General features: G+C 41.9%; 1 protein-coding gene across 6 annotated transcripts in view; it reads left to right on the plus strand.

Annotated features, from left to right (window-relative positions):
- The first annotated feature begins 479 nt into the window (after positions 1-479).
- LOC110501259 (cell division cycle 16 homolog (S. cerevisiae)) overlaps positions 480-12884 on the plus strand; it is a 34874-nt gene continuing 22469 nt past the window's right edge. Inside the window, exons 1-4 of one of the 6 annotated variants that reach the window (XM_036958518.2) lie at positions 480-855; positions 2867-2921; positions 3015-3112; positions 11376-11414. In XM_036958518.2, coding sequence (XP_036814413.1) covers positions 778-855; positions 2867-2921; positions 3015-3112; positions 11376-11414 — 270 coding nt within the window. In that variant the 5' untranslated portion in view covers positions 480-777. Of the gene's footprint in view, positions 856-2866; positions 2922-2999; positions 3113-11375; positions 11415-12884 lie in introns of all 6 variants that reach the window. The other 5 variants (XM_036958517.2, XM_036958519.2, XM_036958521.2 and 2 more) reach the window with 5 other exon arrangements.

Raw genomic sequence — 12884 nt, forward strand, 5'->3', positions numbered from 1 at the left:
TCGTTATTCACTGTAGCCATGTTATTTTGACTCATTCTTATCTGTTATTCACTGTATTTATTCCATGTGTCACTATTTCAATGTTTCATTTTATCTTTAACTCTGCATGTTTGGAAAAGTCTACAGCTGTTGTTTACAAAGTATGTTACCAATATAATTTGATCAGCGATATTAAAAAAATATTAAAAGGTGTGTAATAATTTAACATTTCATAGGGTTGTTCCCACATGACCATATCTCCATGATACATTCATTTTGTTATATATATTTTTTTTTATGGAAGACATGCTCCTAACACCTGTGTGTAAGCATAACTGGGGCGGAAGTGTAGTTTGTCAACTGGAGGCACACACAGCCTATGAATCTGTGTTGAATGGCTAGTGTGTCGTTTTTATTTCAAAGATTAATTCTCGCTGATATGAAAGATAAGGGACATATCAGCATATGTTTCAAAAACAGTTTCGCAAGCAATGATTATTGACTTTTCTAAACGTGTAAACACACCGTTTGAAGTGTGGTACACGCGAAGCTAAACGCTGAAATGTTCTCTGCTGTAATAAAATAAAATATTGTGGGATTTTTTTTCTCTGAAATGACCGGAACCCTGATCAAAGGGTCGAGTTCCTTGCGGAGTATTTTAAGTGACACTCCCGCTGCAAGAAGACCGCGGACTTTTTTTTTGGTTTCCTTGCGTAGCTAGTTTACGCGTTACTACTAGCGATCTTATTTTCACACGATACAGTTTTATTTGTCGCTGAATGAAAATGTTACGCTTTGATGTATAAAGGGAGCATTAGGACAATCACAATGAATCTCGACAGACTTCGACAACGTGTACGACACTACATTGATCAGGTAAGAAACGTAGACTAGATAGGCTAAATTGGTAGTTGGCTAGCTTGCCGCTGTCTGATTGCCGTAATTTATTGTACCGGCTAGCTAGCTAAGTGAATTGTTCATAATGACAAGTCTACAGTTTCCAGATGTGTAACACACTTGCGTTAGGTAGCTCCTTAGATATCAACATGCTAACCTTAGGTAGCAGGGAAGCTAACTAGGTACTAAGTCAGTGACCTGAGCTAGTTAACGTTGTTGGCTACTACTGTAATGTTATGTACTTGGACTACGGTAGCTGGTTACCCCATTCATAGCTCTTAAACTCTAGGCGGCATTTTGCTTTCTCCCTACAGTCCGTTAACTTCGCCCACGACTGCCTTATCTGAACTACAATCCCGACGCTATGTGTTAACGTTTAGACACGTCAACCATCGCCTGCGATCTGGATTTCAAAACAAATGGCCCTTAATTCATTAGTGAGGGAGATGCATTCAATTAAGTTACACTTGTAGCAGTTTTGCACAGATCCATACAGCTATGGCTAGCCTCCACCCGACGAAACTACACTTACTGAGTTACGCTTACACTAGATGGATCATTAGCGCAGGAGGTCGCCTCTTGTTTTCCGTAAACAAGTACTGTAACACGGAGATAAGGCCATTTGGGAAAACTAGCCCTATTAAGGTGTGTAGGACTTTGTGACATCTGTTGCTGTAAAAAGGGCTTTAAATATGTGATTTATTGTATCAATTTAACTTTTATTATTTCTCGCTGATATGAAAGATGAGATCTTTATGCTTACGAAACCATTCAACTTGCCATTCATCAGCTTTTCAAGCTTAAAGTCAAAATGCGATTGGTACTTACCAAGAATGGAGTTTTGCTGATCGACTTTAGTCATTACTTGCGTCATGGCTGGTATGTACTTCCAAAAAAGGCTTACAAAAATGTTATATGCAACTGAAAAAAAGGCATTGGTGTTGTTTTTCACCAGGTGTGCATGCATCAAATCCACCTCTTCTGAACCACCTACAAGATCTGTAATTAATGCCATGCACAGGTCCGCTGATCCAACAGCAGGGAAGATTTTATTTTATCCAGAGAGGAAGAGGTGAAACGAGAGGTTTCACTTTGGTCAAAATCTGTCAAAAATAAGCACACTATGTTTCTATGGGCTTATTTTGGACCCAAGCTTGTCGCCTACCTTCGCATCTGGGACAATGACTCCCATTGTTGGGGCAGAGATTTGAGCATCTCGTGGTTTTTATCACCTACAACAGTGGATGAATGTCATATCAATCTGTTTCACCTGTACTACACAGAATGCAATATTATTTCATACAAGTGGATTAAGTAGACAATATATGGTATGTTTACAGTAATTGTATATTTAAGCAATAAGGCACGAGGAGGTGTGGTATATGACCAATATACCACGGCTAAGGGCTGTTAGGCACAACACATAATATCCTTATTGCTATTATAAACTGGTTACCAACGTAATTAGAGCAGTAAAATAAATGTTTTATACCATATGTACTGTCAGCCAATCAGCATTCAGTGCTCGAACCACCCAGTTTATAATTCTATTTTCTATATTTTAATTTCACTCCTAATATTGCAGGAGGTGCTGAAGAGGTGGATTTGGTGCATGCGTACTAAGTCAAAAACAAAACTTAGATTATTTCCAGACAATGCATTTTTTTTGGTTGCATGTAACTTTTTATTTCTACATTTTTTTGGAAGTACATATCGGTGTGACGGCAGTAATGACGATAGTTGCTTGAAAAGCTGGTGAACGGCAAGTTGAATGGCTGCTTCCTGGGCTTAAAGGAGAATCGCCATATTCAACGTCTCCTGTAAACCCATATTCTGGTTAAATTCTTGGGCTACTTGGAGGGTGGCTAGATAACTGTTAACTTGTATCAGTGAGTATTGACAGCTCCTGACAGTATCAGTTTCATACTTCTAGTTAATACATTCAGAATGTTTGCTTTCATGCTGCCTTTCCTGTCTGTTTTGTTTGCAGCAACAGTATCAAAGCGCTTTATTTTGGGCAGATAAGATTGCATCCCTGTCTCATGGTGAGTAATCTTCTTGATTTGATGAGATCGTCTGGCTAGTTACTATAGAAGGTAAGTTAGTAGTCTATTTAACTGAAGTTGTACCTTTCACAGAAGACCCCCAGGATATCTACTGGCTAGCACAGTGCCTTTACCTCACCTCCCAGTACCACAGAGCCTCCCATGCCCTCCGCTCACGCAAACTAGATCAGGTAAGACCACCTGGTTGGCTCCCTGGGTACCTGCATATTTCTGTATGTCAGCAACTCACTGTGGGGCACTCAGGCTTGCATGCAACCTGACTAATGGCATGTTAATGATATGTCGGCCTAAATAATGAGTCCGGACAGTCTACACATCGCATTCTTCTCTGTAGCTTTCAAAACTATGTGCTATCCAGATTGTGCCCTTGTTCTTTAAACAAATAAAATAATATTGTACCTGGTTAGCTCTCGAGAATCCAAGGGAGTATACAGCCATCCCTAGGGTTCTCAGTTGAACGTGTGGACTACAATCCCCACACTCCATTTTAACGGTTAGATACTTTAATAATTATCACTTGCGATATGATTTTGAAAACCTTATGGAACTTAGATTTGTACAAAAAAATGTACTTACTATTTGCAGTTTTAGCACTGTGTTTTGAATAACGCACGCGTTCAGCCAGTGTACGGAAGTTCCTGCTGCTGCACTCAAATGTCGTACTTTGGCTGGAAGCATGAATTGTTATTCAAAACACAGCCGCGTGCAACTTAAACTGTGTACAGTAATTGTCGTTTTTGTATTTAAAAATATTTCTTGCTTATATGAAAGTAAAGTTTTAAATGTTTCCGAAACCGCATTGCAAGCGACGCGTATGAAGGTTTACACCAGGGGTATTCAACTGGGCATCCGGAGGTATTGCAGGTGTTCAGCGAAACTATTAAGTAACTTTTAATGTTTTGATGAATATTGCAAGCAACAACAGAATACAATAAATTTGAATGACAACTTCTAGGGGTCTGACAAATGGAGATAATTTTTTAAATGTTTAAACTGCCAATAGTTTTCCGTTAAAAAAATAACATTTTATACAATTCCACATCAAATCCTCTTGTGCGGTATGGTCTCTAGGGGGCAATGAAGTTCTACCGCAGTCATACTGGATTCTGCTTTGGGCAGGTGAAATTTTTTGTGTTTTTATTATTATAAAAAAAAAATGTCAGGCAGTACCATACAGCACTGAATGAGGACACATAAAGTTGTCTGTTGACCAGCTACCTAAAAGTGATTTCACATTCATCATAAATATTCAAGTTGATATTTCCGCCTTTTGTATCTTTGTTAACAGGTCTATATTGTCAGTGCTTTCAATATTGGGTTACTTGAGTTCACTCCCCTTCCAGTGGTCCCTGCGCCTAAATGTCAATGTAACCTGTCTAAATGACCACCCGTAGCACTTCCGTCTTTACCCATGAAATGCTTTGGGGCGGCAGGTAGCCTAGTGGTTAGAGCGTTAGGCGTTGGGCCAGTAACCGAAAGGTTGCAAGATCGAATCCCCGAGCTGACAAGATAAAAATCTGTCGTTCTGCTCCTGAACAAGGCAGTTAACCCACTGTTCCTAGGCTGTCATTGCAAATAAGGATTTGTTCTTAACTGACTTACCTAGTTAAATAAAGGTTAAAAAAATAAGCTGGTCATGGCTCACGTCATCCCAGAAACCCTGGACCCACACCAATTTGCATACAACCCCAACAGATCCACAGATGACACAATCTCTATTGCACTCCACACTGCCGTTTCCCACCTGTACAAAAGGAACACTTAGTGTCCTCCAAGCTCATCACTAAGCTAAGGACATGGCCTAAACTCTGCAACTGGATCCTGAACTTCCTAACGGCCAGCTCCCAGGTGGTAAGAGTAGGTAACAACACAACTGCCACACTGACCCTCAACACCGCGGCCCCCCAGGGGTGCGTGCTCAGTCCCCTCCTGTACTCCCTGTTCACGCATGACTGCATGGCCGCGCACTACTCCAACACCATCATTAAGTTTACAGACGATATGACGGTGGTTGGCCTGATCACCAACGATGCCTATAGGGAGGAGGTCAGAGGCATGGTAATGTGGTGCCAGGACATCAACCTCTCCCTCAATGTGAGCAATAAAAAAATATCTTGTTGTGGACTAGAGGAAACTAAGGGCCAAACGTGCCCCAATTCACAGTGACTAGGCTGTAGTATAGTGGGCCATGATCCAAACACACCAACACAGTCGTGAAGAGGGCACAACAACACCTATTTCCCTTCAGGAGGCAGAAAATATTTGTCATGGGCTCAGATCCTCAATGTTGTACAGATTGAGAGCAATCTTGACTGGCTGCATCACTGCTTGGTATGGAAACTGCTCGGCATCCGACCGCAAGGCGCTGCAGAGGGTAGTGCTTAAGGCCCTGTACATTACTGGGGCCAAACTCCTTACCACCATTCAGGACCTCTATGCCAGGCGGTGTCAGAGTAAGGCCCCAAAAATTATCATGCTCCATTCACCCAAGCCATAGACTGTTCTCTCTGCTGCCGCGTGGTAAGCGGTACCAGAGCGCCATGTCTGTGACCAAAAGACACCTGAACAGCTTCGACCCCCCCCCCCCCCCCCCCCCAAGCCATAAGACTGGTTAATCAAATGGCTACCTGGACAATTTACATTGCCCCCCCCCCCCCCTACATGCGGTCACACACGCATATTGACACCACTCGCAGTGCTGCTGCTACTCTGTTATTATACAGTGCATTCTGGAAAGTATTCAGACCACGTGACCTTTTCCCCATCTTGTTACGTTACAGCTAGTGATGCACTGATATGGCATTTTTGTCTGATTCCGAAATTTCCCTTTCCAAAAAAACCCCAGCGAAAAACTATATTTAAAATATGCCTTAAGCATTTAGTAAAGTTAAGTAGCTAACACACACACATGGACACAGCGGTCTAAGGCACTGCATCCAGTGCAAGTGGCTTCACTACAGTCCCTGGTTCAAATCCAGGCTGTATCACATCCGGCTGTGATTGGTAGTCCCACGCACAATTGGCCCAGGTAGGCTGTCATTGTAAATGTGAAAAATGTGTTAACTGACTTGCCTAGTTAAATAAAGGTTACACACACCACACTGACCAAAAATATTTTGTTTGCATTTACATGTCCCCATTACTCGTCAAACATAAACAAAACCTATTTCTTTCACTTACTAGCTGTGCTATTTCGTTGTTCATTCGTTTTATTCTCAACCAGGATTTCATCACACATGTCAAGCAGTGAAGTTTCAGCTCTCTGTCCGTGGCCTCGCTTCCTTGGTGCACATTGTCACTGTCTGTTTCCATCTTGTCCAGCTGTGTCTAACATGTCACGTAAATCCTGTTTCTTATCTGCATCAAAGTAGCGGTCCTTGTACATAGCATCGAGCATGGTGGCGACACAGTAAAGAGAGAATGCCACCGAATCGCTTGTTCACAGCCTTTGTCAGCAGTTTTGTTGAGCAGGCGTTTCAGTCCATGGCAGACGCAGTTGATGAGCTTATTTCTCCAGTCAGTTGTTCGAATAGAGCTTGGAGTGTGTTCAGAGTTTCAAATGTTCTCAAATGCTTTTTAGCAGCGATGCTATTACTGTGTAACTCCGGTAGGGCAACATCTGAAAAATAGCGCCCTTGGTAGTGTGTACCGGTGCTCGACCAGTCGGCGAAGCCAACATCACCCAGGACAGAGAATGGTTGATTGTCAAGGGCAATGAATTCCATTATCTTGGCGTTTTTATTGGATTTTGCCTTTAAGAAAATTTCAGCGAGACAACGGTCTTTCAAATGACTGCTCGACTTGTTCACTGCTCGATCCACACAGCAGACATTGTGGGCTAGGTTATGAATGCTGTGTTGCATGTGTAGCGCAAAATTGTACGTGGCGTCATTACACCATGTACCTACGTTATATAGGTATGTACCTCATGTACCTACGTTATATTGGTATGTACCTCATGTACCTACGTTATGCACGTCAGCTTTGACATCGGTTTTGCACATCGCCGTTAAAATAGACATAGGGCCAAGTTGGTATTTTTAGCTAATATAGTCGGATTCCGATATACTTACTGATATTGTGCATCCCTAGTTACAGCCTTATTCTAACAATGATTAAATGGTCCCCCCCTCCCTCAATCCATACACAAATCCCCATAAATAACAAAAAAAAGGGTTTAAATTTTTTTTCAAATGTATTTAAAAATAAAAAACAGAACATTTACATTAGTATTCAGACCCTTTACTCAGTACTTTGTTGAAGCACCTTTGGCAGTGATTACAGCCTTGAGTCTTCTTGGGTATGACGCTACAAGCGTGGCACACCTGTATTCGGGGAGTTTCTCCCATTATTCTCTGCAGATCCTCTCAAGCTCTTTCAGGTTGGATGGGGACCGTCGCTGCACAGCTATTTTCAGGTCTTTCCAAAGATGTTCCATCGGGTTCAAGTCCGGGCTCTGGCCGGGACACTCAAGGACATTAAGACTTGTTCAGAAGCCACTCCTGCGTTGTCTTCGCTATGTGCTTTGGGTTGTTGTCCTGTTGGAAGGTTAAACCTTCGCCCCAAGTCTGAGGTCCTGAGCGCTCTGTAGCAGGCTTTCATCAAGGATCTCTCTCTACTTTAACGTCGCAAATGTTTTTCCTTGATCCTGACTAGTCTCCCAGTCTCTGTCGCGTAAAAACATCCGCCCAGCATGATGCTGCCGCCACCATGCTTCACCATAGAGATGGTGCCAGGTTTCCTCCAGATGTGACGCTTGGCATTCAGGCCAAAGAGTTCAATCTTGGTTTCATCAGACCAGAGAATCCTGTTTCTCATGATCTGAGAGCCCTTTGCCAAAAGGCACCCAATCTCCAAGTGGGCTGTCGTGCCTTTCACTGAAGAGTGGCTTCCGTGTGGCCACTCTACCATAAAGGCCTGATTGGTGGAGTGCTGCAGAGATGGCTGTCCTTCTGGAAGGTTCTCCCATCTTCACAGAGGAACTCTAGAGCTCTGTCAGAGTGACCATCGGGTTCTTGGTCACCTCCCTGAACAAGGCTCTTTTCCCCCGATTGCTCACTTTAGCCGGGTGGCCAGCTCTAGGAAGAGTCTTGGTGGTTCCAAACTTCTTCCATTTAAGAATGATGTGTTCCTGGGGACCTTCGATGCTGCAGAAATGTTTTGGTGCTCTTTCCCAGATCTGTGCCTCGACACAATTGTGTCTCAGAGTTCTACGGACAATTCCTTAGACCTCATGGCTTGCTTTTTGCTCTGAGATGCACTGTCAACTGTGGGGCCTTATATAGACGTGTGTGTGTGTGCCTTACCAAATCATGTCCAATCTATTGAATATACCACAGGTGGACTCCAAGTTGTAAATCTCCAGGATAGGGCTGGGCGATATGGCCAAAATCTCATATCCCGATAATGATACATATCACGATATACACTTTCTGTAAATTCAATGAATAAATTGTTTATATAAAATGACCGCACGTAAAGGGGCGTCAGGGTAGCCTAGTGGTTAGAGTGTTGGACTAGTAACTGAAAGGTTGTCAGCTCGGGGATTTGAACTTGCCAAGTACAAATCTGTCGTTCTGCCCCTGAACAGGCAGTTAACCCACTGTTCCTAGGCCGTCATTGTAAATAAGAATTTGTTCTTAACTGACTTGCCTAGTAAAATAAAATTTAAAAAAAGGCCTATTTCTTATTACATTTTTGAATTACACTCAACAAATAAAAGATATTGGGTTGAGTGTTATTACCAACTTAACCCCCGTTTCTCGACCTTGTAAATTGGGGACATGTCTTTGCAGATCTAAGTTGTAATGACAGCTGTTATCTTCATGATTCTTTACCATATGGCCGCGGGCAAAAGCCTCTTGCAACGTCTGAGTCGGGTTTGTTTTGAGCACTCGACCCTACTTTTTTGTGGTTTCATCCGTAGACTCTCTCCGTACTTTTTCACATGATTCTTGCGTAGGTGGTAAGAGGTTATTGGTGTTTGAGCCTTTTGACGGGACCGGCCTGCGGCGTATTTTGCGGAGATTGATTTTCTAGTCCGTGTCAGACTTTTCATACTCAAACCACGTCCATGCTTTCGAAGTAACCCCTCTTTTAGGTACGGTCTTCGTGCTCTGTGTCGCATTCACACTCAATGTTTTTTTTGTGGCAAATTTCCTTCCACGCGGAACGCAAAGCGAAGTCCAATTTGACAAATAATATTGTCTTAAACACCATAATGTTAATCAAATTAATTAAGCAACATTTCTTAAAATAAAACATCTGTCCCATTTACTATGTTCCTACAAAAAAAGGTTTGAAATTCTCTAGTACAGCCACTTGAAGGCTATCAAATGCTTAAAAGATTCTATTTCACATTATGTGCCAACCACCATTAATGCTGGTTTGTGCTAGTTTGACCACCAGAGGGCATCTTTGAAGCATTTGATAGCCTTCAATAGTGGCTGTACTAGAGAATTTCAAACCTTTTTTTGTAGGAACACAGTATATTGGACTTTTTTATTTTTTTTATTTTTTAAGAAAGGTTTCTTAATTAATTTGATTAATATTATGGTGTTTAAGGCAATATTTATTTATATTCCAAGAAAAACCTAAAACCCCCTGGGTTTCCGTTAGGATGGAATGGCAAATATGGCACTGTACAATGTGATGGTCAGGAGTAGGCTACACAGTACTATGTTATTTAGCTAAAGAATCACTGTCATACGAACTGCAAGGCAATCCCATTGTGCGCCTCTTGGGAGCCATGATATATATATATGTGTGTGTGTGTGTGTGTGTGTGTGTGTGTATGTATGTGTGTCCTGCTAATAACAGGGTTAATATCTGTGAGAATATCCAAGTGTTTCATATATAATTCTAAATGAATAATAATAATTGCTTTGTTTAAAAACCGACTCTTTTGGAGATCTCGTTTTCAAATAACGTAAAATGAGTGAGGGGTGAGACATTGTTACAGCTAGTTTATTATTTTAGAATTAGTTATGTTTTTAGAGGGAGAAAAACCAACAGTCATCTCATGGGTCTCCCAGTCGAGGCCAGCACGGGTATTGAACCAGCATCTCTAGCAACATGGCTTGCACAGCTATGCAGTGTTTTAGACCGTTGCGCCGCTTAGGCGCTGTACAATGTGACCAGTTGGGAGTGTACTTCAATAAGAGCAGAGCAAAACAAAATAATAACCTTTAGTCTAACAACCAGTTTTAGTAAGTTATACTGAAGTCCATGTGAAATTATCAGTTTCTATTTCGGTTTGTGTCGCCCATTCATTGTCAGTTAGACACAGTAGGACCCAAAAGCATGATCAGTGCTCTAACTCCCCCATGCGCTGTTCTGAAGTGGTGACGCAGGGTATCGTACTAAACCACAAATGACCTCTAAGTACCGCTGCATAATCGCAAAACTTTTAGTGGAGCAACCACTATGTGAAAAATTGTGCGTTTCTGTTTTTGTAGTCAAATATAGAGGAATAAGTGTTTCCAATGACCACCTCTGTGTGCATCGTGTGATTTTTGACCAATTGTGAGTAGTCATTGCCTACTAAATCTCGAATAATTGGTTAACGTCATTGGAAACCATTGTTTTGACCTCAAAACAGAAATATGCCGTTTTTGTGAAGCGGAAACGTCAAGGAGCGACAACTGCTCAGCCGGCCATTTGGTAGGCCACACAATCTCACAAAGAGACTGCCCAGTGCTGAAGCCCGTAAAAATCGCCTGTCCTCACTACCGAGTTCCAAACGGCCTCTGGAAGCAATGTCAGCACAATAGCTGTTCGTCAGGAACTTCATGAAATGGATTTCCATGGCTGAGCAGCCGCATAACAAGCCCAAGATCACCATGCGCAATGCCAAGTGTCGGCTGGAGTGGTGTAAAGCTCGCTGCCATTAGACACTGGAGCAGTGGAAACACGTTCTCTTGAGTGCTGATCATGCTTCACCATCTGGCAGTCCGATGGATGAATCTGGGCTTAGCAGATGCCAGGAAAACGCAGTGCCCGACCTCATTAATGCTCGTGGCTGAATGGAAGCATATCCCTGCAGGAATGTTCCAAAATCTAGTGGAAAGCCTTCTCAGACGAGTGGAGGCTGTTATAGCAGCAAAGGGGGACCAAATCCATATTAATGCCCATGATTTTGGATTGAGATGTTGGATGAGCAGGTGTCCACATACCTTTTTGGTCATGTAGTGCATGTTTATGTTGGGGCGGTGCAGGTGATTATGATTGAAGTTTAACATTTTTGAACTGTCCCTTTTAATGTTTAGACTGTCGGCATTTCCCTCATAAATGCCAGATATTTGTAAATAGACACTAACGTGCTTGTGTTACTGTCTGAATGGGCAAATGCTGGTGCCATTGTTGAGGTGAAAAGTTGTCTGTCAGCTTGTGCTTTGGTTTTCATTTTCCCAATATGTATCTTTCATTTCACAGTTGTATGGCGCGTGTCAATATCTCGCTGCTAGATGCCACGTGAGTATAAATATTAAGCAGCTACTTGTGATGAAATCTACCTGTTCAAACTCTCCATCCTCCTATTAGTCCATGGGCCTTCTGGAAAATGTGTTCACTTTTATAGTCATTTACAGTGCCTTGCGAAAGTATTCGGCCCCCTTGAACTTTGCGACCTTTTGCCACATTTCAGGCTTCAAACATAAAGATAGAAAAATAGAATAATTTTGCACGCCCAATTTTTCAGTTTTTGATTTGTTAAAGTTTGAAATATCCAATAAATGTCGTTCCACTTCATGATTGTGTCCCACTTGTTGTTGATTCTTCACAAAAAAATACAGTTTTATATCTTTATGTTTGAAGCCTGAAATGTGGCAAAAGGTCGCAAAGTTCAAGGGGGCCGAATACTTTCGCAAGGCACTGTATATATATTGATTGATTGTATGGGAAATTATGCAAAATAATATTTTGAAGGCTGTTAAAGGACATTTTGAGACAAGGTGGAATGTTCATATGCTCATTGAAAATGACGATTTAACAACAGTTGAACATTTTTATTGGTTGCAGCTCATCTTAAAAACCATGGGGTTTGGGAAATGTTCTAATGACTTACCTAGACTGACTCATCTTATGAAACAGCCAATGTTAGATGTAGCAGAAATACATATGTGTTTAAGGAAAATTGGTCATGGCCTAGTGGGAAAGAATACCAAGAGATCCAAATCTGGTATCATGTTGGTTTTATATTTGTCACCTGCAATGCTAACATGAAATGTGTGCCATGTCATTTGTTGAGTTCACACAGATTTAGGTAAACACATTCTCTAAAAAATAATATTTGTGATAATTTATCTAACTTCTGTCCTTGACCATCATGATTTAAAACTTATGCTCTCTAACCTGCAACCTTAAGTTATTTAGTGATGCGTTACCTAATTTGGCAGCCATTAGTTCAGCAGCTGGTTGACAAATGTTATAGAAATGATGCCATAGGCTAAGGTTTTTCTAATCACCAATCTGACATATTGGTGCGGCTGGCTTCCTGGTTAAGCGAGCAGTGTCAAGAAACAGTGTTGCTTGGCAGGGTTGTGTTTCTGAGGACGCATGGCTCTCGACCTTTGCCTCTCCTGAGTCCGTACAGGAGTTGCAGCGATGGGACAAGTCTGTAACTACCAATTTGGATATTGGTGGGGGGGAATTACTAAAATAAACAAATAACCAGCCTTTGTGCAGTTAGGCCATTGCTGACGCCCTCGACAACCCTCACCAGTCTCTAACCCAGGGCTCTTCATCCCTGTTCATGGAGAGCTACCCTCCTGTAGGTTTTCACACCAACTCCAGTTGTAACTAAGCTGATTTTTTTTTTAAGCTTATCGACCAGCTAATTATTAGAATCAGGTGTGCTAGAATAGGGTAGGAGTGAAGCAACAGACTGTAGTGCACCAGGTACAGGGATGTCGAACCCTGCTCTAACCAGTACATATTTCAGTA

The sequence above is a fragment of the Oncorhynchus mykiss genome, chromosome 22 (assembly GCF_057628025.1).
Source record: "Oncorhynchus mykiss isolate SJ-2025 chromosome 22, ASM5762802v1, whole genome shotgun sequence".
NCBI lineage: Eukaryota > Metazoa > Chordata > Actinopteri > Salmoniformes > Salmonidae > Oncorhynchus > Oncorhynchus mykiss.